General features: G+C 29.7%; 3 protein-coding genes across 4 annotated transcripts; all 3 read right to left on the bottom strand.

Annotated features, from left to right (window-relative positions):
• Window positions 1–246: 246 nt before the first annotated feature.
• On the bottom strand, window positions 247–4,946 carry LOC111295362 (F-box only protein). Its single transcript, XM_022888820.2, has 2 exons — window positions 4,720–4,946; window positions 247–594 (listed from the first exon to the last, which is right to left on the bottom strand). The coding sequence occupies exons 1-2, from the start codon at window positions 4,866–4,868 to the stop codon at window positions 471–473; spliced, it is 273 nt and encodes a 90-aa protein (XP_022744555.1). The 5' UTR covers window positions 4,869–4,946; the 3' UTR covers window positions 247–470.
• A 3,817-nt stretch (window positions 4,947–8,763) lies between these two features.
• LOC149514969 (putative disease resistance protein RGA1) lies at window positions 8,764–12,403 on the bottom strand. Its single transcript, XM_089743222.1, has 2 exons — window positions 9,576–12,403; window positions 8,764–9,123 (listed from the first exon to the last, which is right to left on the bottom strand). The coding sequence occupies exon 1, from the start codon at window positions 12,209–12,211 to the stop codon at window positions 9,596–9,598; it is 2,616 nt and encodes an 871-aa protein (XP_089599348.1). The 5' UTR covers window positions 12,212–12,403; the 3' UTR covers window positions 8,764–9,123; window positions 9,576–9,595.
• LOC111294298 (putative disease resistance protein RGA1) lies at window positions 8,764–27,186 on the bottom strand. Of its 2 annotated transcripts, none has more exons than XM_089743220.1 (2): window positions 24,040–27,184; window positions 8,764–9,123 (listed from the first exon to the last, which is right to left on the bottom strand). In XM_089743220.1, exon 1 carries the CDS (start codon window positions 26,676–26,678, stop codon window positions 24,060–24,062), a length of 2,619 nt encoding a protein of 872 aa, XP_089599346.1. In that variant the 5' UTR covers window positions 26,679–27,184; the 3' UTR covers window positions 8,764–9,123; window positions 24,040–24,059. The 2 variants fall into 2 exon arrangements, with proteins under 2 accessions (XP_089599346.1, XP_089599347.1); XM_089743221.1 differs by lacking the exon at window positions 8,764–9,123 and adding an exon at window positions 23,335–23,630 and having other exon boundaries at window positions 24,040–27,186.
• Window positions 27,187–27,671: the final 485 nt, after the last annotated feature.

The raw sequence follows: 27,671 nt of genomic DNA, 5'->3' as shown, positions 1-27,671 counted from the left end.
TTTTCATGCATATTTTGAAGCAAAGCTCAAGACTTGACAGCTCTGCCTTTTTCAGAAAATTTAATAATTCATTGACAAGCCAAACCCTAGACCACCAAAGTTTCAGAATTTCCTTTCTTTTTACTTTTTATATAAAAAAGGAAGAAAATCTAACATGTCATGTAAAATTTACATCGAGGTACATTTCGGCCTGTGGCACATGCTGCCCTGCAACATTCGCAATCAATTATAAGGCAGAACCACACATGATAAATCCAGTGAATTCAAACCATACTAACCCCACATTCTGGAAATCCAGGTACACGAACATAGAACATAAATTCGACAGCCAATTCTCTCGTGACACATTTATGAAGTACAATACGAGGACAGTTAAACATTTATATCAAGAACAGAGGCATGCAGAAATATACAGATTTAATCCTCAGAGAACATTCAGGTCAATAAGCAGAGGTAGGGGATATAACAAGTCAGTCATCATCATAAGAGACATGGAAACTGGTAGTGCAGCCTAAAGCCTCAGGGTCCTCGGCCCCGCAGCAGTCATAGAACTTGGCAGCATACGGCGGATCATCAGGTCTCAATTCATAGTACCTTCAATCAATCCAAAGAGGTAAACAGTACCTAGAAAACATCTGTCCTTATGTAACACAATTGAGAAAAGAGTAAAACGTGTTCAATAAACTTATAAGAAAACATTATGCTAAAACAGGGGTAGAGTTACTAACCCCAGTTATTTGGTTAACTATAAACTTTATAAAACATCATTGCCATAACAGAGACACACACATACACATGCACACTAGATACACTACAATATCTTTCCAACGCAAACAGTCTCCAGAATAGCCACAAACACAAGGAGTCAAGCACCTTACCAGTTCTCTCAAGGGAAACACTCTAGTTCTTTCTCTGTCTCTCACTTACACACCCAAAGTAATAATAAAGCATTCTAGAATAGCCACGACATTGTGAAGTACTTTAGTCCGTTATTTTTCAATTGGAAAAGTAGATACATAAATAAAAATCTGTTCTAGAATATGACACTGAATCACTTCTAATCCACGATATGTCAATAAAAAAATGAAGGCGAGCTACCATTTTCTCGAATGGGTAACCGTATTTTTCCATCAACTTTGACACAATCGATTCTACAAATGAACCTTAAACTCATTATATAAACTGCTAGACTAGAGGCGGAAGACAGACACAACCTCCATCCTTGCCAAGCAACTATTTCTAAAACCAGGACTTTCGTGAGAAGTTCGGACAACAACATGTTTAAAATTACTTTTGACTGATGTCTAATGTTTTCAATTTCTAAAAGGCCTTTCAACATCCATTTTGAACAGCTTTTTGTTTAATTCAGTATGATAATGTCCTGATCTCCTCTTTTCACTTCAGAATTTTACTTCATTATAACATTTAAGGAATTATCTCCACAACATTCAGCACTATAGTCCCTCTCCCTCTCTCTTTGTACAGATGTGTATGGAGAGTGCTCAACAACACTATTACATTGATGCGTTCTCATTACAGAAAAGAGTGATGCAACTTTTTATCAAGAGATAGAGAACATTAAAGTTGCATCACAGAAGATTGTTGATTTCAATTTAAAAAATAAATTAGAAAAAGAGAGAGTGTGTAAAACTAAAACTGAAGGCATGTTTCATCAGATGCCAATTTAAGTAAACATACAAATATGTAGATGTGGTCTCTCCAAACCAAAACTACAAATAGAAGTAGCAGGCTAGCAGCAGTGGAGGTCCTCAAGATTAATGATTAATGACATACTGAGAAAGCTGTCTGACATCCAAATTTTTAAAATGTTAGGGTTGATTGTAGGCAATGTAATGAAATTGCAATGTTAGTTGAAGTAGAAGTGATGAAGACCAATTTATTCAAAAAAAAAAAAAAAAATCAACTCCAAGTGAAAGAGAGAATTGATCCTAGCAGCTGTACAGCCATTTAAAAAGCTTTACAAGCGTGCTAGATGGCACCTTCTTGCAGTAGTTGGCTAAGGGTGGTTCATTAGTTTTTGCATCTATGGTGCTCTTGCTCAAGTAGGTGGATGAGGTGATATCTTTGTTAGGGTGTTTGAATGATTGGATAGCATCAGCCACCAATAGGGCAATGCAAGTTTTTTGCTTACAAAAAAAAAGAAATCCAAGCTAATCTAACACTTAGTTAGCACACTTAAGCTCTATATGAAATGTAATGTACTAAGAAAAACTTCCTTGTAAATGGACAAGGAAATTCATTAAAATATTTAACGTTGGCCTTGAATTGATCAAGAGTTTTGATTTGACAAAACAAAAATTTATCTAACTTGAATCAATCTTTTCTAAGCCTAAATTGAACATTTTTCCACCCTTCTATCTTGCCAAAATCCATTTGAGAACCAAAACAAGTCAAATTCTCAAAACAAAACCTTATTAGTGCAAGTTTTGATAGAAAGGATCGATCATCTCCTTACCAGATCGATCCCCTAGCAAAAGGGATCAATCATGTCTTCTTCCAGAACCGAAATTCTTCACATTTTGGCAAAAACTAATCGATCCCCTCCCTATAGGGATCGATTGGTTGGGGTTTCAAACTCACCAGATCGATCCCCTCATTCAAGGGATCGATCACTTTTTCATACAGAAAGTTTTCATCATGCCATTTTTCAGAAAAGGGATCGATCCCCTGCATAAGGGATCGATCACCTAAGGCAAGGGATCGATCCCCTCTTCAAAGGGATTGATCGGTTGCTAAAGCAGAATACTCCCCAAGTCTGAAAATCCAGAAAAGGGATCGATCCCCCCATATAAGGGATCGATCACCTAAAGAATGGATCGATCCCTTGAATGAAGGAATCGATCGGGTAAAGCCTTTCAAGCACAAAATCGTGCTTCCTCCAACCTGAACCAATCAATCCCCTAAAGGAGGGGATCGATCTTCTGAAGGTCAGAAACTCCCAACGGCTATTTTTTGTCTGAAATTTCTGCAGGTTTGAAGCATTAAATGCATTCCAACGGCTCTCAACTTCTTCCTACCTATAAATTAAGCATTCCACTGACCAAGAGTAACAAGAGCCAAGAGAACTTATTGCTATTCACCTACCAATTTGCTCAAGCATTCAAAGCTGTTCCAAGTTAGAAAAGTGCAGAATTCATATCAGTTCTCCTCTATTTTCTTGTCTAAACTATTGTGTACTTCAAATTAGCAAACGCCCAACCTTTGAGAGGTTCTTAGAGTTTGCAAAACACTTCATAAATTCTGTATTGTGAGTTTGTAAGCTTAAAGGGGAGGATAACCCTTAGAGTGTGTAGTGTTGAGTTTGTAAAGCTTTGAAAAGCTTGGTTGTAATCTTCAAATCATAGTGGATTGAACTCCTTGGCAAGAGAGGCTAAGGGAGAGGACGTAGGTGCCTAAGGAAGGACTGAACCTCTATAAATCTTGGTGTCAAATTCTCTAACCCTATCTCTTATTTACTTTCAATTATTGTGCTTATTTGCTTAGATAATTTATTTGGCTATATTTGTGCTTATTGAATATTATTTTTGAAAATCCATTAAAACCAATTCACCACCCCTCTTGGTTTGTTCCAAATCTTTGAGCTAACATTTAATAATCATGGTTGACTACAGGTATACCCATGTTACCATAAAGCTTAGATATGTAGCGTTTCTGACCAACTTGCTGATATCTTAACTAAGGCAAGTCAGCCAGGTTGTTTGCATGACTTGTTTTCAAACATAAGCTGGCTTCCAAACAGAAGCTGGTTTCTATCTGACCATCTTGTGTTTAAGGGGCTGTTAATGTACATGTGCAAAATGTGATCATTAAATTGCCTGTCATGTATTCAATTGTAAGGCTATATGAACCTCAATCTTGCAGACACAACAAGCACAAATCCTAAGGAATTCCAAAATAACTGATACAACTTGCCTTTTCATTCAGCTTGTTCATAAAAAATAAAGGAATCCAGGTGGTGCTCGCTTACTAAGGACTCAAATTTAAATGTTCCTAATTAGACTAAACTACTGGGTTCATGAATTATGGCCACCAAACAGTCCGAGCAGCAAGGCACATTGGTCAAGGTTTCATGATTACCTTTTCCCACACAAATCGTTTACCCGTAACTATTCAATACCCTTGTGAAAAATTAATCGCATCAGAGCGTTTCAGTGGGCGAATCCATTTTGAATTTGATAAATGCATTGCTTGTGAAGTATGTGTTCATGTATGCCCGACTCAAATTTAAATGTTCCCAATTAGACTAAGCTTAGTTCAACCATCATCCGCCAATTTGTTGATTTCTCATTTTTCACAACCAATACAAGCTAGGAAATCTTGAAAGCAAATCAATTTACATCTTATAGCCAAATTTCCAATAAAAATTTTGGTAACAAATCTAAAACTAAAAGAAAACTAAAAAAAAAAAAAAGACTAAGAGAAATCATTAGCATTCAGAAGCACCTTTCATTCAAAAGAATCAAAAGGGTATGCAAAATTTTGCAAACAAGAAAATGGCTATTACACTATTACTCATTTCTCAGGCACAAGCAGATAAGAATTCAATTAAATAACAAATAAAATCATAAAAAGCATTCAAATTAGGCAAAAGGGTATTCGAAATCACCCTAAAAAAAAAAAGGTTCAGTTCATGCAGAAAGAGACGATTATAAACACAAAGAAAGGCATGTAAAAAGAGAGAAAGAATTGGGTGGGTACCTCTTTTGGTCGTCATGACGACGACAGACAAAGAAAGAAGGATGGAAACGGCAGGAGGAGGGAGTGTTAGAAGATGTATTGTAGCTGTGCTTGCATCTCTTGCATATCTTTTCGGTTTCTTTCTCCATTTCTCTCTTCTTCTCTTCCATTGCTTCCCTGCCGGTGGCCTCTCTCTGCTTTCCCCTATTTCTTTCCTGGACTTTTATTTGTGTATGCGTTCGGGTCCCCGGCCCACAGACTTTTATGTTTTTTTTTTCTTTTTCTTTTTGGTTATGTTTATCATCTTTAAAATATCCCCGTAAAGTAGAAATTAGATATTAATATCACCAAGGAAAGTTGTACATTGATATAAAAACTTTTTCAAAGCTTACTCACTTTTATAATATTTTAAAATATCAATCTTTGTATTTAATAATATATTTAAACTCATTTAAATTTTTTTAAGATAAAAAAGCAATTCAAATTAATTCTGTGAGAAGATTCATACACTTTATTATAGACTTTATTATTAACTTTAATAGAGTAAAGATTATATCACTTAAATTTTTATGTTTTTAAGTCAACTAAATAAAATAAAGGAGGATTCGATACCAGTAAAGGAGTTCTAGTGATTATGCAAAAAAATGTTCTATTACAAAATTACATTAAGGCAATTGGATGCTCGTACAAAGGGAGTCAATTGCTCTAATTTTGAAAGTTGTATTTTTTAAAAACATGAAAAATAATTTTTTTTTTTGGAATAAAAAGTATGATTATTTAAATGAACCAATATAATTTTAATGATTCAAAGAGTATCTTTTTTATTAAATGAAGTTATTTTTACTTAAAATAACACAATTTAAAAATCATAATTTTATGTTTTAATTTTTATAAATAAAAATTATGAATATTCATTCGGGAAAGTTTAATAGATTGAACAATACAAAAAAAACTTTCATTTTTTCACTAATAAAGTTACTTTGACATTATTTTTACGTAAATTAATGTTTAAATACTAATGTTTTCATTTTCATTAAAGAATATTTAGTATTTAGTGATTTGATATTATAAGTGCAAAATGAAATCAAACAAAATTTCATTATATTTTTTTAGATATTTCAATTATATCTATTTTACATATTATAATTGATAGAGACGAAATACATTTTAAAGAAAAATGGCATTTGCAATAAGCCTTGAAGTCAATTTCTTATTTTTTGAAAGTTTCATCTTAAGTACAATCAAGGCTTGTAAAGGAAAACTATGATCAAAAGATACAAGTAAAAAATCATCATCAAATTTTGCAAAGTTCATGATGAAGATGCATACTTTAAATCTTGAAATTTTTAACTATAATTGCATTCTTATAATCATTTTCTATTATAATGAATGGAGAGTTTATGTATAGAGAGAGGAGAATGATCAATTTATAGTAGTGTAACTTTTATACTTTGTTAGATTCTTAAACTAAATTTATTAAATTTAAAAATATTATTTTGATTTAAATAAGTCATATATTTAATTTTGGTCTAACAATCAAAAAGATTATAAAAGTTACATTAGTATAAATGGATCACTACTCATATATATATATATATATATATATATATATATGAATAAGGATTCCTTTATATTGGTGTAAATGTTATACAATTTGACTATTGGATCAAAATTAAATTTACAACACTTATACTTAATCATTTTAATTTAAAGATAAATAAATTAACTCTGACACTAGTGTAAGTGAATGTTTTATATGTATATGTGTAGAAATGATCAATTTACACAGTATAAAAGTAATAAAGTTTTTCATTTTTTTTAATCATTGATTGAAATATATCAAAGGAATGAGATTAAATTATTTTTCTTAATTTTTTACTTTTCTCTCTCATCTTTTAAATCTACTAAAATGAATAATTAAACAATGTATAAAACTTTTTTAGTTTTAAATTAAATAAGTTGATTTACTAAAATTTCTAAACAATGCTAATTTGGCCAACAATTTTTAGTAAAAGACGTGAATAAAAGAAGCATTTTATTTACGGTAATCGTAATATAATTAATTAATTATAATTTAATAGTATGCAATATTTATTAAAATTTTATATAAATTTTATATTTTTTTTGTAATAGATCCCTGCATAAATTTTTTATTTTGATTTAATAATAATAACTTTATAATAAAAATATATGTACGGATATGCTTAAAAAAAGTTGAAAAATCAATCTTTATCCAACAAATCCTCAAACTGAACAGTTTTTATTACCGCCAATGCATGAAGGGACGTGAGGTTTTGAAACCCTTTAAACAAATATTCTAAATTTTCACAAAATGAATTCTTTTTAAAAAATCAAAATATTTAAAAATTAAATTTATTATTCTCATAAAATTCTAAAATTTTTGAAATATTAATTTTTAAAAAAAATAAATTTTATTAAAATTTTAAAAAATGATATTTTAAATCAAAATACTGAAAAAATAATTTTAATATTTATTAAAAAAGAGAAATTGTTCCAAAAAATTATAAAAATATACAATTATTTTTAAAAAATTTGAAACATGATTTTTTTAAAAAATAAAGAAATATTATTTTTAAAAAATAAATATTGGAAAATTTTTAATGTTTTTAAAAAATAAGAAATAAATTTGATTTTAAAAAAATTAAAACCTGATTTAAAAAAATTTAAAAAATATGATTTCATTCATCAATGTTGTCATGCGAGTAAAATCATTGCGATAGCAAAGCCAATGCCGTGTTAGCAAGATTAATGTCTACATTTTCAAGTTAACGATCTTATCAGTATTTTTAACGGTAAAAATTTGATGAAGTTAATGGTTGAACTAAAATTATGATATAATAATTATATTTTTAAGAATAATAATAGAGAAATTAAATTTTAAATTTCCATAGAATATAGGTACCTTTATCATAATTTCACCTAATATTTTTGGTAGTCCTTTTCTTGTTTTTTTTTTCATATTTTTATGAAATATAAAAAATATAAAAAATTTAGTTTTGGAAAATATTTGAAAAAATAACAAATAATAAGAATGGAACACAAAAAAATTAACATGAATATCTCTTTGAATGTTTAAAGAATTAGGAATGCAAAAAAAAAAAAAGAATTATTTTTTTCAAGTATTTTATCGCAAGTATCAAAACTGGGTTTATATTTTTATTTATTCCATTTACTTTTTTTATTTTAAGAAAAGCGTCATTTTTTTCTTGAAAATATCCATAAAATGGGTCTTACTACAAGAGTGGGAGATTACAAAATTAGTTATGCTAACATAAAACCCTAATCTACAATTAAAACAAAAAATTAGTTACAATAGACTCACATTCACGGCAATTAACATGGGGCTAGGGAAATGGAAAGAAACAATTTTTATTTGTAGTTGTGAGTTAACAATGAACGTGTAACTATGGGGCTAAGTTGTTCATAGACTGGACCAAAATCTAGTTGATAGTTGATACTTTCGCATCTTTGCCTAAGATCCAGCCTGGCTTGCCCCTGGAGTCTCGGATCAGTTTGGTTATTATGAAAAAAATATTATTATATTAATATTTTAAAAATAGTTTTGAATTAAATTTACATAAAAAAATTTTATTGATAAAATAATAATTTGAAAAAAATTTAAATTTTAATGTTGAAATCATAAAAAAGATTTTGCTTGAAACTAGAAGGCATTTAAGAATTAGTGATGTTTTTGAAAAGTCTTTTGGAGAAAAACTAAACATGATCATTAACCAAAATAATAACAATTGATTTTTTAGATTCTTAAATTAGTTTCAATGAATTAAAAATAATTATAAAATGAGATTAAAATTGTAATAGTAAGATTGATATTAAGAATAGAATAATGTATTTAATAAAAAAATTTATGATAGAAAGATGAAAAGTTGCGATATAACTAAATAAAAAGGTATCTCAACTATATCATATCATAAATTCCTTTTAATGTATTAGAAAATAAAAAAAGTTTAGAGATTGAAAAATAAGAATTATACAGGTGAAAGAATGTAATCTATAATATTATTACATATTAAAAAAATAAGGAAATAATGTAAAAAGAAATAAATAAATACATAATATGAAGTTTTTGTAACATTTAAGTCCAAAAGAAAGAAGAGCATACCAAGTCTTGAACAAACCAACAAACGAGCAAAGAAAAGAAATTACAACACAATTTATACAACAACGACGACGACAACCAGGACACGTGGGAACCAAATCTTGAACAATCCAACAAATGAACAAAGAAAGAAATTACAGGTCATAACACAATTATACAACAACAACCGACACGTGGCAACCTAAGAGCATCCTTGGACTTAACTTTAGAGATTGCAAGAAGAGGAGTAGTTTGGTCCAGCCACCAAGACGAGCCCGACCGCATACCAAATGATATTGAGATATGCACTGCCACTCAACATCGATGAAGCCAATTAGGATTTATGAAAATTTCTAAAGAATGCTAAATTGACCAACATTTTTATTTAGTAAAATATGTGAACTAAAATGTGAATAAAAATGTACAAAAACAAACAAAAAAAAGTGAAAATGTAGCTATACAAATTAGCAATTTATTTTTAGAAAAAAAAAAAGAAAATGGAGATAAACAACTACGATTTATCTTTTCATACTTTAAAATGTAAGCTGGTCATATTACTAGTTAATTGAATCCTAAACATTGATTTCTATACTAACGTCTTAAATCACTTGTATTATTTCTTTGAAAAGCTTATAAAAATTTTTTAAAAAATTTACATGTATATATATATATATATATATATATATATATATATATATATATATGGAGAAAAGAAAGAATATTGAATTGGAAGAAAAAAAATGGAAAAATTAGTTGTTACCCAGCAAATCGTCAGGTTGATCATTCCTTTGATGATGAGATTTCACTGCCATCAATCCTTATTTTAGAGACATAAGCAATCTTGGACCAATCCTCCCCCGTTTCTGGTTTGCATCTTTCTCTCAAAATCGGACTTCTTTCAATTTCCAAGCGTCTGAGGCATGGCATCCGCTCTGGCAGAGATGACAACTTCGGGCAATCCTCAATATCCAATGTTTCAAGTGATGTGAGATCCTGCCTCTCTGATAACGTTGTGAGATTCTCACATCGTTCAAGTACCAAGGCTTGCAAGGTGTCAGCAGATGTTAAAAGAAGCCATTGGGGTAGTGCCTCCAACTTTGGTAACCCCCCAATGCTCAACGTTTGAAGGCGTAACCCACTGCCAACAAGGTAATCTTGATTATCATCTTCTTTTTCTCTCCCTTCCAATCCCAATGTCATTTTAAGATCAAGCTTTTCACAATCCCCAATTATCAGATGTTTTAATGCGGATGAAGATTTCAAACCATGCGGTAGCGAGATCAAGTTTCTGCATGTACAAATCAATAAGCTATGAAGAGATGTGAGGTTCTGAATTCCTTCAAACATATATTCTAAATTTTCACAATTTCCAATCATCAAAAACCGAAGAGATTTCAAGTGCTCAAAGCCATTCTCAGATAGAACCCTCTGTCTTGTACTTATAAATAACATTCTGAGACTGATCATGTATCTCATATCTTCGGGCAACTCTTCAAATCCTTCACTACTGATAAGCAGAGTTTCCAAACTCTGTAACTTACATATGGAATTCGGAAATTTCTTTATATTGGAATTGCCTCTTAGGTTAAGATATCTTAAATGCTTCAAACTGCCAATATTTCTTGGCAATACCTCAAAACTAGACCCTTCTAGATTTAGTACTCGCAAATTATGGAACCTGGCAAGGCATTTTTTAAAAAAGGATTCACCACTAGAGCCCTTTTTCATATTTTTGAAGCAAAATGTGCGCACATGACATAACTTATCAATATCAAGCAACCCAAAAGAGTTTTCTTCAAGAAAATCCGAGTTGTCAATGCACAAATGTCGAACCCCTTGGGGAATATTTTGCTTCAAAGAGTTAAATGTGCAGCACTCATTCTTTGTCACAGCTATTGCAAGATCATGTAGAAGATCATGCACTTTAAAAGACTGAAAAGACAATTCTTTAACAAAATCTTGAAAAAAAGATCTTGATGATAGATCGTTCAAGTAACGCCTACCAATATCTTCTAGGTCTTCATTTTCATTGGAGGGTTGAAGCAAACCATAAGCCATCCAAAATTGGATCACCTCCCAACTATAAAATTGATGATCCTTTGGAAAGACTGAAAGTAATGCAAAACATTGTTTAAGATGTAGAGGCAATTCATCATAACTCAATTTCAAAACAGGAAAAATGTTATTTTGCTCCTCCACTAATTTCCACGTTTCACTGTCTCTCACAAGTTTCCAATCATGCTCTGAAGTTTTGGAGAGAAGCAGACTCCCAAGTGTCTTCAAAACCAATGGAACTCCATTGCATTTTTTGACTATATCTTCCCCAATTTTCACTAGTTTCGGAGATAGATTCACATCCCCTTTCTTGAATGCAAATTGGAGAAACACTGACAAAGCTTCCTTCTCATCAAGACCTTGCAAATAGTGTGCTGCGATTGTGCCCATCATCTCTGCAATTTGGGTACTACGAGTGGTGACTACAATTTTGCTTCCGCTACCTCCTCCCACTAACAGCTGTTTCAATTCATTCCACTTGATAGGATCCTCATTCCATACATCATCTAAAATGAGTAAATACTTTTTCTCATCCAAACAATCTCGGAAGTCCTTCTGTAATTGCTCTAAATCCATGTTACCACAATCGACCCTCTTCCCCTTTGCAGCTTTAATCATTTTTATCATTAGCGTTTTCAAATCAAAATCATCTGAAACACACACCCACATTTTCAACTCAAAATGCCTACCCACACATTCATCATTGAACACCAACTTTGCAAGGGCAGTTTTTCCGAGTCCTCCAATTCCAACTATAGGAAGGACAGATATGTCTTGCCCATCTGTTGGATCTCGCATCATAGTTGTTATGATTTTTTGTTTTTCTTCATCTCTGCCAATGATATCTGCTACTCGCACAAAGGAGTGGGTCTCTCTATCCAAGCGCACGACATGGCTAGTGCCATCATGTCTTTCAGTGAGATGAAAATTATTTTTCAAAGCAGCAATCTCACCAAACCTTTCAGTAACTTTTTTAGTCTTATGGACCATCCTAAATCGAAAAGCAAGTGGATTTGAGCTCGAAAAGAAATTGCTTACCTTGCTTCCAATGCCTCTCTGTTTAAGAACTTGCCTCCGCAATGCTTCGATTTCAAATTCATCTAACACATCTTCCGCGACATAACAGGCATTCTTCAACTCTTGTAGCCAAACCTGCAGCTGATTCTGATGAGCCTGTTTTTCTTCAGCATCTAAAAGCACAGCTTTGATAGTAGTTAAAGTTGTCTTAAGCTTCTCAAGGTCACTCTGAACAGCCCAAGCGAAGCGAATTTCTGGATAGGCAATATTGATTAGTTTGGAAAGGACATTTTCAGCAATGTTAAAGGCGAAGAATTCAGCCATAAGTGGGAGGGGGAAAATGTTTTGTGCTTAGTCTTTTTGCTGATAAGTTTTATAGACGGAACTAAACAAGAAGCATAAGAAGGAATTAGAGAAAGAAACAGAAACAGAAACAGATGGAATTACCCCGTAAGAGACGAAGAAGCCACTGTGAGTTAAATTCCAAGTTGACTTGGAAAAATGAGGAAATGAGTTTGGTCAATAGTGAAGGGCAGCTGGCATCCAATATCAATGGTGATGGGCAGCTGGCATCCAATGCTGGGAATTTACTTTTTCATTTTTTTTTTTACTGAGAATTTTTATCTCTTTCCACAGCGGCTTCTTCATCCGTTACAGGAAATTGAGCGGCAAATCTATCGATTCCATCTGTTTCATTCATACTCTGTCTTTCCCTTCGTCCCATAACGACCAAAATGTTGAATATATTGATGTTAATATACAATTCAGTATTCTTTTGATGACTGGCAATACACTAACTATCAGCAAGCATAGGCAAATAATGATATCCAAATTTCTTCGGGATTTAGTAGAATTTGAATGAGACTAATGTATAGTAAAATTATATGCCAAGACTTTTCCTAAATATTAGTTCCTTTCCCGCGTCTTGCACCTGTATAATTTAATACAGAAAAAATTAATACTATATAATATTTGTTTATAAAATATTATTTAATATATAACTATTTTTACATAATTAGCACCTAAATTCTTTATGTATATTCTTCTATGTATGTATTCTTTACTTTGGTTTATTTCCAACTTTATTTTACAAAAACAATTTAAAACTTTGCATTTTAACAATATGCTTAAGTTATAATACTTGTCCATTAATAAATTTATTATGATTTCCTTAAATGAATTATAAGAAAAATTTTCTAATTAAAATAAAATAAACATTTTATTTAATTAAAAAAACAAATATTTAAAGTGCTCGAATGGAAATAATGCATTTTTGTTGATATCTAATTCCACAATCAGTTACAATTACAAATCACTTATAAATAGAAAAAGAAAGAGATAAATTTCATACCAAAAAAATCCAAATTACTTAGAAATGAAATTATAAGTCATGATTTTCATACAAAATAAAATTCATTGACCCTCTTTATAAAATTTTATGTTTTGATTGGTTATCTGGAAACTATGAATTTTATTTGTTACTTCTAATCAAACATAAAATAATTCATAAAGCATCAAGAAATAATATAAATCTAATAGAAAGAAATTACAAAAAAAAAAAAAAAAACAACAAACACAAATACCGAGAATCAATTCACACCCTAATTTCATAGCCTAAGTAACTATCCATGCAACTGAATTTTCATTTATTGATCAAGAAAAATCTCCCTTAGTACATTTTCAGCCATCATGCCATTTTAGTCGGACGTAAAAGTCATTGAAATTGACACAATTATGTAAATTTTAAAACTACTTGAACTTATATCCCCTCTTTATAAAATTATTAAAAATATATCAAAAAAATAATTATTTATGAATTCGTTAAATTTAAAATGCATAAACCTATTTATATCGACTTAAAAAATACTAAACAAATTAAAGCTTAAAAACTTCTTACCACTAAAAAAAAAAATACATGTTATCTAATTGAGAATTATCAAGGTTTCACTTACCTCAACTAAAAACCTCAATAAAAAAAAAAATTAAACTTCAAAATGAGGCCTTGCATTGCATAAATGGCTTGCTGGGAGAACTTCGGGCTCAATATTAGCTGCACCTTTTTCTTTTTTTTTTTGCTATTTAAATTAATAAACAAAGTTTTATGATTCAACTAAAACTTATATAATAAATAAGAAACATTAAATCATATAAGACAGACAGATAATAGATTTTTGCAACGTTTTTTTCATGATTACTAAAGGGTTTCGAATTGATGTAAATTGGTTAGGATATATTAATAATCCTATGTGACATGAATAATGTCCCATTATGCATGCTCCATATGCTGGATTCCCCTTAAATCAATTGGTCCATTGGTTGGTGAGTCCACATTATAATTTTCCCATTTTCTGCCAGTTTTTTTCCTCATTTTCTGTTCTCTTTTCTTTTTGTTTGTAATCTTCTATCAATTAATGATTTAATAAAAAAACCATATAAGCTCCAAGTTAAAAAATTTTATTTTTCAGAGAAAGATTCAAATTCGATTTATTAATTGAGAAAATAAATACATTTATCATTGATCTAAATGCTGGAACTTAAAAAGCTTGAATCCAAGCTATTATGAATAAAAATGTTATTTATAACAAAATTTAATTGGGAAGGATTAGTTAGCTAATCATTGTAGGACAAAAAGAAAATTTCAAATTAATTCATGTCACTGGCCCAATAATGGCAAAAAGAAAAGGAAACTAATTTGATGCATGTGATAATAGTAATGAGGCTCATCAGTCATGCCCCCTGTGATGATTTCTTTTTACTGTTTTTTTTAATTATATTTTTAATATCTTATTTTACCTTTTAACAAATTAAAAATTTTTTTTAAAATTCTTTAATTTCCATATTTATTTAAAAACAAAGAGAGAAATAAATATTGCAATGGGTTATTGGAGCTAAAAGAGTATTTATCTTATCTCATCATGAGAAATTTGGGATGAAATTGTCTTAGCAACTCTTTATTGAGATTTCATATTCAAATCCTATCTTGTGTGGATTGATCCAAATTTATATTGGATTTATTCAGTTATGTATTGAGTGATTTATTTGTATGATTTTAATTTAATAAATTTAATATTTTATTATGATTATAAGTTTGTAATTTCTCTTATATATGTTTATACGCGTGACTTTATAAAAAATGTAATTAGATATAAATCTTAATAGACTATTTCATACTCATTTTTATTTTTATCGACCTTGGTAATTACAAATAATTATATAATCTTGCATAGAATATTTATATATAGCTAAGAGGTTTTGTAACTTCGTTAGATTTTTGATCGATTTGGCCTAATTAAATATTGTTTAGCCAACTAATCTCTATAAATATTAAGGAAAATCTGGCATTTGTTTTCTTCTTGCCTCTACCAAAAATGAAAACCCTTTACTCCAATAAGTTGGTTCTCACAGCTGAACTGCAAGCCTAAGATAATCCTTAATAAACCTTAATAATAAACAATCAAACAAAACATGGGTAATTGATCTTGCCAGGTGGTTTTGTTTATTCAATTGTAATCGAGTTGAATCAATATAACAAAAAGTTCAAGGTCAAACTCAACTCAAAATTTGTTGCTTTAATTCAAATCAAATTTGGTCGAATTTTAATTTTTAAGTTCAAACTCAACTTGAAATAAAAATTAAATTATTCAAACTTATTCAATTAAACTCATTTAATAAAAAATAAACTTAATTATTATGCTCAATTTCAAACTCAATTATATATTCGAACTCAAGTTTGAATTTAAAGTGATATATATCAAAATAAAATAATAAGTTTTTAATTAAAATAATATAAATATATTAAAATTTAAAAATTCGATTAAGTTACAAATTACTCGAATAAAGTATTAAAATATTTGAATTCAATATGTTCGATAAATCAAGCTACTTAAACCCAACTCAACAATAATTATTATGCTCAATTTCAAACTCAATTATATATTCGAACTCAAGTTTGAATTCAAAGTGATATATATCAAAATAAAATAATAATTTTTTAATTAAAATAATATAAATATATTAAAATTTAAAAATTTGATTAAGTTACAAATTACTCGAATAAAGTATTAAAATATTTAAATTCGATATGTTCAATAAATCAAGCTACTTAAACCAAACTCAACAATAATTAAATTAAATTTAAATAACTTATAAATATTGATATATTATTTACGCCTCTAATTTTACATATGTCCACCAGTCACAAATGATCAGTTACAGGATAAAACAGATTTTTTTTTCGTACATATTTTGCAGCTAAGCTCAAGGGTTGACAGCTCTGACTTTTTCAGAAAGTTTAATAAATTATTGAGAAGCCAAGCCCTAGATCACCAAAATTACAGAATTTCCTTTCTTTTTACTTTTTACGTAAAAAAGGACGAAAATTTAACATGTCATGTAAAATTTACATTGAGTACATTTAGGGCTTTGGCACTTGCTGTCCTGCAACATTCGTAATCAATTATAGGGCAGAACCACACATGTTAAATCCAGTGAAATTCAAACCATACTAACCCCACATTCTGGAAATCCAGGAACACGAACATAGAACATAAATTAGACAGCCAATTCTCTCGTGACACATTAATGAAGGACAACACGAGGACAGTCAACATTTATATATGCAGAAATATACAGATTTAATCTTCAGAGAACATTCAGGTCAATGAAAAGGAGTAGGGGATATAACACGTCAGTCATCGTCATAAGAGACATGGAAACTGGTAGTGCAGCCTAAAGCCTCAGGGTCCTCGGCCCCGCAGCAGTCATAGAACTTGGCAGCATACGGCGGATCATCCGGTCTCAATTCATATTACCTTCAATCAATCCAAATAGGTAAACAGTAACTAGCAAACATCTGTCCTTATGTCACACAATTGAGAAAAGAGTAAAACGTGTTCAATAAACTTATAAGAAAACATTATGCTAAAACAAGGGTAGAGTTACTAACCCGAGTAATTTGGTTAACTATCAACTTTATAAAACATCATTGCCATAACAGAGACACACACAAACACATGCACAGTAGATACACTACAATAACTTTTCAACACAAACAGTCTCCAGTATAGCCACAAACACAAGGAGTCGAGCACCTTACTAGTTCTCTCAAGGGAAACACTCTAGTTCTTTCTCTCTCTATCACTTACACTCCCAAAGTAATCATAAAGAATTCTAGAATAGCCGTGACATTGTCTAATACTTTAGTCAGTTATTTTTCAGTTGGAAAAGTCGATACATGAATAATAATCTGTTCTAGAATATGACACTGAATCACTTCTAGTCCACCATATGTCAATACAAAAATGAAGGCGAGCTACCATTTTCTCGACTGGGTAACTGTATTTTTCCATTAACGTTGACACAATCGATTCTACAAATGAACCTCAAACTCATTATATAAACTGCTAGACTAGAGGCGGAAGACAGACACAACCTCTACCCTTGCAAAGCAACTATTTCTAAAACCAGGACTTTTATGAGAAGTTCAGACAACAACATATTTAAAATTACTTTTGACTGATGTTTAATGCTTTCAATTTCTAAAAAGCCTCTCAACATCCATTTTGAACAGCTTTTTGTTTAATTCAGTATGATATTGTCCTGATCTCCTCTTTTCACTTCGGCATTTTCCCTCACTATAACATTTAAAGAATTATCTCCACAACATTCAGCACCATAGTCCCTCTCCCTCTCTCTGCCCATACATGCATGGTTGTACAGATGTGTATGGAGAGTGCTCAACAATATGAAGGGGAATTCAACCACATTGTAAACTATTACATTGATGCATTCTCATTACAGAAAAGAGTGATGCAACTTTTTATCAAGAGATAGAGAACATTAGAGTTGCATCACAGAAGATTGTTGATTTCAATTTAAAAAATAAATTAGAAAAAGAGAGAGTGCATAAAACTAAAACTGAAAGCATGTTTCATCAGATGCCAATTTAAGTAAACATACAAATATGTAGATGTCGTCTCTCCAAACCAAAACTACAAATAGAAGTAGCAGGCTAGCAGCAGTGGAGGTACGCAAGATTAATGGTTAATGACATACTGAGAAAGCTGTCTGACATCCGAATTCTAAAAATGCCAGGGTTGATTGTAGGCAATGTAATGAAATTGCAATGTTAGTTGAAGTAGAAGTGATGAAGACCCATTTATTAAAAAAAAAAAAAAAAAACCTCAATTCCTAGTGAAAGAGAGAATTGATCCTAGCATCTGTGCAACCATTTAAAAGCTTCACAAGCGTGCTAGATGGCACCTTCTTGCAGTAGTTGGCTAAGGGTGGTTCATTAGTTTTTGCATCTATGGTCCTCTTGCTCAAGTAGGTAGATGAGGTGATATCTTTAGTGGCGGTGCTTGAATGATTGGATAGCATCAGTCACCAAAAGGGCAAAGCAAGTTTTTTGCTTACAAAAAAATAAAAAAGCAAAAAAAATCCAAGCTAATCTAACACTTAGTTTGCACGCTTAAGCTCTGTATGAAATGTAATGTACTAAGAAAAACTTCCTTGTAAATGGACAAGGAAATTCATTAAAATATTTAATAATCACAGTTGACTACAGGTATACCCATGTTTCCATAAAGCTTAGATATATAGCTTTTCTGACCAACTTGCTGATATCTTAACTAAGGCAAGTCCACCAGGTCGTTTGCATGACTTGTTTCCAAACACAAGCTGGTTTCTATCTCACCATCTTGTGTTTAAAGGGGCTGTTAATGTACATGTGCAAAATGGGATCATTAAATTGCCTTTCCTGCATTCAATTGTAAGGCTATATGAACCTCGATCTTGCAGACACAACAAGAACAAATCCTAAGGAATTCCAAAATAACTGATATAACTTGGCTTTTCATTCAGTTTGTTTATAAATAATAAAGGAAATCCAGGTGGTGCTCGCTTACTAAGGACTCAAATTTAAATGTTCCAACTAGACTAAACTACTGGGTTTATGAATTATGGCCACCAAACAGTCCAAGCAGCAAGGTACATTGGTCAAGGTTTCATGATTACCTTTTCCCATGCAAATCATTTACCCGTAACTATTCAATACTCTTATGAAAAGTTAATCGCATCAGAGCGTTTCGGTGGGTAAATCCATTTTGAATTTGATAAATGCATTGCTTGTGAAGTATGTGTTCATGTATACCCAACTCAAACTTAAATGTTCCTAATTAGACTAAGGATTATATCACTTAAATTTATATGTTTTTAAGTCAACTAAATAAATTAAAGGAGGATTCAATATCAGAGTTATAGTGATTATGCAAAAAATGTTCTATTACAAAATTACATTAAGGCAATTGGATGCTCGTACAAAGGGAGTCAATTGCTCTAATTTTGAAAGTTGTATTTTTTTAAAACGTGAAAAATAATTTTTTTTGGAATAAAAAGTATGATTATTTAAATGAACTAATATAATTTTAATGATTCAAAAAGTATCTTTCTTATTAATATTATGTTTGAATTGAGGAGAGTGGAAAGAAAATAAAAGAAAATAATGAAAATAGAAAAAACTTTTCTTTTGTTTAGATAAATTTTTATTTGAAAGAAAGAAAAAATATGAAAACTCAATATCTTTTAGTTTTTTTTTTTTTTTTTGTAATCATCATTTTTTTAATACTCCAATTTGAGGGAAAAGCTAAGGAAAAAAAGTTAAAAAATTTTATTTTTATAAAAATATTATTATATCTATATTTTTATTATGAGATTAAATTTGATTATATAACTAACACTTCCTACAAAAATAATTTCTTTATGAGTATTTTATTTAACATCATAGTTTATAAATATTTTATGATTTTTCAAGTCTTAACAACAAAACAAGCCAAATTATTTTTAAAATAAATTAAAAAATTAAATTAAACAAAAAATTAAGAATAGATCAATAACTAGTTAATACATTTTACCATATTAAACATGTTCATTTTTGTTTAAAAAGATTTGTTTATATAAGTTGATAGTGAAAAGATATATTTGTATATTATATGTTATTTTATAACAAAAAAGTTATAATTGGAAAAAAATATTATAATAAATTCTTTTATTTTCTTTTCATTATTAATCCAAACAATAGTTGTTAGAATTTTTTTTTCCTTTAAAAAACTTTCATTTCATTTCTTTTTTTTTATTTATATATATCTAAACATAGCATAAAAGAAGTTATCTTTACTTGAAATAACATAATTAAAAAAATCATAATTTTAGGTTTTAATTTCTATAAATAAAAATTGTGAATATTCATTTGAAAAGTTCAATAGATTGAACAATACAAAAATTCTTTTTTCCTTTTTTTCCATTATTTCTTAAATAAAGTTACTTTGACATTATTTCCACATAAATTAATGTTCAAATGTTGATGTTTTCATTTTCATCAAATAATGTTTAATGATTTGATATCGCAAGTACAAGGTGAAATCGAACAAAATTTTATTATATTTTGAAGATATTTCGGTTATATCCACTTTGCATACCATAATTAATAGAGACAAAATAAGTTTTAAGAAAAATGTCATTTGCAAAAAGCCTTGAAGTCATTTTCTTGTTCTTTGAAACTTTCATATTAAATATAATTACGGATTGTAAAGGAAAACTATGATCAAAAGATACAAGTGAAAGATCATTGTCAAATTTTGTAAAGTTCGTGATGAAGATGCATATTTTTTATCTTGAATTTTTTAACAATAATTATATTCTTAGAATCACTTACTATTATAATGAATGGAGAGTTTTATATATAAAGAGAGAAAGAAAATGGATCAATTTACATTTGTGTAACTTTTATACTTTTTTGAATTCTTGAATTAAAATTATTAAATTTAAAACTATTATTTTGATTCAAATGGGTCATATATTTAATTTTGATTCAAAGGTCAAGAAAAATATAAAAGTTATATTAATGCAAATGGATCAATACTCATATATATATATATATATATATATATATATATATATATATGAATAAGTATCCCCTTATATTAGTGTAAAACTTACACAATTTGACTATTGGATCAAAATTAAATCTATAACACTTAAATTTAATCATTGTGATCTAAAGATAAAAAATTAACTTTTATACTAGTGTAAGTAAATCATATATATATATATATATATATATATATATATACACACACACACACACATATATAAATGATCAATTTACATAGTGTAAAACTAAAAAAATTTTACATTTTTTTAACCATTGATTGAAATATATCAAAGGAATGAGATTTGATTTTTTTTTTACTTTTTTACTTATCTTTGTCATCCTGAATTTATTGAAATCAATTATTAAAAAATATGTACAAAATTTTTTTGTTTTATATTATATAAGTTGATTTACTAAAATTCTAAACAATGCTAATGTGGCCAATTTTTTTTTTTTTTAGTAAAAGATGTGAATAAAATGAGCGCTTCATTTATAATGATCATAGTGTAATTAATTAATTACAATTTTATATTATGTGGCATTCATTAAAATTTTATATGAAATTCACGGTTATATATAATGGAACCTTACATAAATTTTTATTTTGAATGAATAATTGTAGTATTATAATCAAAATATACGTACGTAATATGATTGAGAAAAAGTTGGAAAATCAGTTCTTATCTAACAAATCCTCAACTAAACTTTTTTTTACCGCCAATACATGAAGGTATGTGAGGTTTTGAAACCCTTCAAACAAATTTTCAAAATTTTCAAAAAATAAATTATTTTTTAAAAAATCAAAATATTGAAAAAATTAAATTTATTATTCTCATGAAATTCTAAATTTTTTGAAATATTAAAATTAAAATAAAATAAATTTTATTAAAAATTAAAAATATGATATTTTAAATCAAAATATTGGAAAAAATAAATTTAACATTTATTAAAAAGTGGAATTTAAAAAAATTATAAAAATATAAAATTAATTTTTTAAAATTGAAATTTGATTTAAAAAAATAAAATAAATATTCTTTTTTAAAAAATAAATATTGGAAAAAATAAATTTAATTTTTTAAAAAAATAAGAAATAAATTTATTTTTTAAAATTAAAACTTGATTTAAAAAAAAATCATGAAATATGAGTTCATTCATCAATTTTATCATGTGAGTAAAATCAATACCAATAGTAAAGTCAATGCTACATTAGCAAGATCAATGCCTACATTTTCAAGGTAATAATTATATCAGTATTTTTAATGATAAAAATTTAATAGAGTCAATGATTGGACTAAAATTATGATATAAGAATTATATTTTTAAGAATAATAATAGAGAGATTAAATTTTAAATTTCCATAGAATATAGGTACTATTATCATAATTTGACGTAATATTTTTGGTATTCATTTTCTTTTTTTTTTCTTTTCATATTTTTATGAAATATAAAAAATTTAGTTTTGAAAAATATTAGAAAAAATAAAATAAAAAAGAATGGAATGCAAAAAAATTAAAATGAGTATCTCTTTGAATGTTTAAAGAATTAGGAATGCAAAAAAAGAATTATTTTTTTCAAGGATTTTATCACATGTATCGAATTTGGGCTTATATTTTTTATTTATTCCATTTATTTTTTTTTTTTAAGAAAAGCGGCATTTTTCCTTAAAAATATCTATAAAATGAGCCTTACTACAAGAGTGGTAGATTATAAAATTAGTTATGCTAATATAAAACCATAATCTACAATTAAAACAAAAAATTAGTTACAATAGACTTACATTCACGGCAATTAACATGGGGCTAGGGAAATGAAAAGAAACAATTTTTATTTGTAGTTGTGAGTAAACTATGAATATTTAACGGTCAAATAAAAATGTGGAACTATGGTCTTCATAGACTGGACCAATATCTAGTTGACACTTTTGAATCTTTGCCTAAGATCCAACCTGGCTTGCCCATGAGTCTCGTATAAGTTTGGTTATTATGAAAAAAATATTATTTTATTAATATTTAAAAATAGTTTTCAATTAAATTTAAATAAAAGATTTTTAATTGATAAAATAATAACTTAAACAAAATTTAAATCTTAAAATATTTATTCAAGATCCAACTTGAATCGAACTCAGTTTATTGATTTGATAGACAATTTATCCTATGTATAAGACTAAGTCTATATGGGATATAGTCAAATATATAGATAGAGGAAATACTTTTCAAGCATTATACATTAAGAAACCATAAAAAAGATTTTGCTTGAAACTGGAAGGCATCTTGGAATTAATGTTCTTGAAAAATCTTTTGGAGAAAAACTACACATAATCATCAACCAAAATAATAACAATTGGACTTTTAGATTGTGAAATTAATTTCGATAAATTAAAAATAATTATAAAATGAGATTAAAATTATAATACTAACATTGATATTAGGAATAGAAAATTGTTTTTAATAAAAAAATTATTGTAGAAAGATGAGAAATTATAATAAAAAAAATAAAAAGCAATAAATAAATACATAATATAAAGTTTTTGTGACATTTAAGTCCAAAAGAAAGAAGCGCATACCAAATTTTGAACACACCAACAAACGAGCAAAGAAACGAAATTACAACACAATCATACAACAACAACCGGGACACGTGGGAACCAAATCTTGAACAATCCAACAAATGAACAAAGAAAAGAAATTACAAGTAAAAACATAATTACACAACAACAACCAGACACGTGGCAACCAAGAGCATCCCTGGACTCAACTTTAGAGATTGCAAGAAGACGAGTAGTTTGGTCCGGCCACCGAGAGATACGCACTGCCACTGAACATCAATGAAGCCAATTAGGATTTATGAAAATTTCTAAAGAATGCTAAATTGACCAACATTTTTCTTTAGTAAAATATGTGAACTAAAATGTAAATAAAATATGTACACAAAGAAACAAACAAAAGTGAAAAATGTAGCAATACAAATTAGCAGTTTATTTTGAGAATAAAAAAAAAAAGAAAATGGAGATAAACAACTACGATTTATCTTTTCATAGTTTAAAATGGAAGCAGGTCATATTGCTAGTTAATTGAATCCTAAACATTGATTTCTATACTAACGTCTTAAATCGCTTGTATTATTTCTTTGAAAAGCTTATAAAAAAAATTTAAAAAAATATATATATGTGGAGAAAAGAAAGAATATTGAATTGGAAGAAAAAAATGGAAAAATTAATTGTTACCTAGCAAATCGTCAGGTCGATCATTCCTTTGATGATGAGATTTCATTGCCATCAATCCGTATTTTAGAGACATGAGCAATCTTGGCCCAATCCTCCCCCATTTCTGGTTGGCATCTTTTTCTCAAAATCGTACTTCCTACAATTTCCAAGCGTTTGAGGCGTGGCATCCGCTGTGGCAGAGATGACAACTTCGGGCAATCCTCAATCTTCAATTTTTCAAGTGATGTGAGATCCTGCCTCTCTGATAACGTTGTGAGATTCTCACATTCTCCAAGTCCCAATGTTTGCAAGGTGTCAGCAGATGTTAAAAGAAGCCATTGGGGTAATGCCTCCAACTTTGGTAACCCCCTAATGATCAACGTTTGAAGGCGCAATCCACTGCCAACAAGGTAATCTTGATTATCATCATCTTCTTTTTCTCTCCCTTCCAATCCCAATGTCATAAGATCAAGCTTTTCACAATACCAAATTATCAGACGTTTTAATGTGGTTGAAGATTTCAAACCATGCGGTAGCGAGATCAAGTTTCTGCATGCCCAAATCGTCAAGGAATGAAGATATTTGAGGTTCTGAATCCCTTCAAACAAATATTCTAAATTTTGACAGTTTCCAATTGCCAAAAACCGAAGAGATTTCAAGTGTTCAAAGCCATTCTCAGATAGAACCCTTTGTCTTGTACTCATCATTAACATTCTGAGACTGATCATGTATCTCATACCTTTGGGAAACTCTTCAATTCCTTTACCACAGATAATCAGAGTTTCCAAACTCTGTAACTTACATATGGAATTCGGAAGTTTCTTGATATTGGAACATGCTCTAAGGTCAAGATACCTTAAATGCTTCAAATTACCAATATTTCTTGGCAATGCCTCAAAACTACACCCGTCTAGATTTAGCACTCGCAAATTATGGAACCTTGAGAGGCATTTTTTTAAAAATGATTCACTACTAGGGCCCTTTTTCATATTTTTGAAGCAAAATGTGCGCACATGACATAACTTATCAACATCAAGCAACCCAAAAGGGTTTTCTTCAAGAAAATCCGAGTTGTCAATGTACAAATGTCGAACCCCTTGGGGAATATTTTGCTTCAAAGAGTTAAATGTGCAGCACTCATTCTTTGTCACTGCTATTGCAAGATCATGTAGAAGATCATGCACTTTAAAAGAATGAAAAGACAATTCTTTAACAAAATCTTGAAAAAAAGATCTCGATGATAGATCGTTCAAGTAACGCCTACCAATATCTTCTAGGTCTTCATTTTCATTGGAGGGTTGAAGCAAACCATAAGCCATCCAAAATTGGATCACCTCCAAACTACAAAATTGATGATCCTTTGGAAAGACTGAAAGTAATACAAAACATTGTTTAAGATGTAGAGGCAATTCATCATAACTCAATTTCAAAACAGGAAAAATGTTATTTTGCTCCTCCACTAATTTCCACATTTCACTGTCTCTCACGAGTTTCCAATCATGCTCTGAAGTTTTGGAGAGAAGCAGACTCCCAAGTGTCTTCAAAACCAATGGAACTCCATTGCATTTTTTGACTATATCTTCCCCAATTTTCACTAGTTTCGGAGATAGATTCACTTCTCCTTTCTTGAATGCAAATTGGAGAAACACTGACAAAGCTTCCTTCTCATCAAGACCTTGCAAATTGTGTGCTGGAATTGTGCCCATCATCTCTGCAATTTGGGTACTACGAGTGGTGACTACAATTTTGCTTCCGCTACCTCCTCCCACTAACAGCTGTTTCACGTCATTCCACTTCACAGGATCCTTGTTCCATATATCATCTAGAATGAGTAAATACTTTTTCCCATCCAAATAATCTCTGAGGGCCTTCTGTAATTGCTCTAAATTCATGCTACTAAATTGGCCATTGACCACATTTGCAGCTTTAATCATTTTTATTAGTAAGCGTTTCAAATCAAAATCATCTGAAACACACACCCACATCTTCAAGTCAAAATGCCTACCCACGCTTTCATCATTGAACACCAACTTTGCAAGGGCAGTCTTTCCAAGACCTCCAATTCCAACTATAGGAAGCACAGGTGTGTCTTTTCCATCTGTTGGATCTTGCATCAAAGTTGTTATGATTTTTTTTTTGTCTTCATCTCTGCCGATTATATCTGCTGCTTGTACAAAGGAGTGGGTTTCTCTGTCCAAGCGCACGACATGGCTAGTGCCATCATGTCTTTCAGTGAGATGAAAGTTATTTTTCAAAGCAGCAATCTCACCAAACCTCTCAGTAGCTTTTTTCATCTTATGGGCCATCCGAAAGCGAAATGCAATTGGGTTTGAGCTTGAAAAGAAATTGGTTACCTTCTTTCCAAAGCCCCTCTGTTTCAGAACTTGCCTCCGCAATGCTTCAATTTCAAATTCATCCAACACATCTTCTGCATCATAACAGGCATCCGTCACCTCTTGTAGCCAAATCCGCGGCTGATTGTCATGAGTCTGTTTTTCTTCAGCATCCAAAAGCACAGCTTTGATAGTAGTTAACGTCTTCTTAAGCTTCTCAAGGTCACTTTGGACACCACAAACTCGACAAATTTCTTGATAGGCAATAGTGGCTAGTTTATCAAGGACTTTTTCTGCAATGTTAAAGGCGAATGATTCAGCAGCCATGATTTTGTGTCAGAGGGAAATGTGGGTTATTTTGAGGTTACTAATGAAATGGTTTGCAGAATGTTCTGGTGATTAGGTTTGCACAAATTAGCTATGAATCGTTATGGTATTTTGCTAACTTGCCTTGCATGTTACAGTATGTTGTCCCCATTTAGCATAAGACTTCAACAAGTAAAGTAAAAATTCTTGTCCCTTTCACTGCTTAGATTTTCTATCCGAAAAAAGCAAACTAAAGTTTTCAACTCTAGTGAAGCAAGACATTTGTTCTTTGGAGGTTGAGTAAGAAAAACAAAAAGGTTTGAGAAAATCAAAATTCTATCATACAACAACCAAAGGCAACGACTTGTTTGTCTAACAAAGTCTTGGCATCTTTTCTAACGCAAGAAAGAAATATATTAACCAACAAAAAGAGATTGGCTGGATTTAGTAAATTTGTTAGTCTCAAGTCTCAACCTAAATGATTTTTTTGTTCGAATTTTATTGATAATTTTTCTTGACGCTAATTTTATATGTATAATTTTTATTTTGTTTTGATTTGAAAATATCTTAAAAGATTAAATAACTTATATATATGTATATAATATATCATGTAACATGTACCGTGTCGTTTTCTTCATGCCATAACTGCCAAAATGTTGAATATATTGATGTTAATATACAATTCAATATTCTTTTGATGACCCGACATACACTAATTATCAGCAAGCATAGGCAAATAATGATATCCAATTATTTCTTTGGGATTTACTTTATTTGTCCCCCAAAAAAAAAAATCAAAACCGTTAGAAAAAAAAATTGAAAAAAGCATGTAATACGAATTATTATGGTATAGTTGGACAATTTCGATGTTATAGGGGAAAAAATTCAGCGTTTATTGGCGAGTTGTGATCAAAGTTTTCTCTTAAATACTAGTTCCTTTTACACGTTTCTTGTCCGATGTGGGATTAAAATATCCTCAAAACACTTGGCATGAATTAAATATTCAAAGTCTAC

Source organism: Durio zibethinus, chromosome 14, assembly GCF_047325235.1.
Source record: "Durio zibethinus cultivar Kanyao isolate XHJ-2024 chromosome 14, ASM4732523v1, whole genome shotgun sequence".
In the NCBI taxonomy this organism is placed as follows: Eukaryota; Viridiplantae; Streptophyta; class Magnoliopsida; order Malvales; family Malvaceae; genus Durio; species Durio zibethinus.
This window is presented reverse-complemented; position numbering and strand designations above follow the sequence as displayed.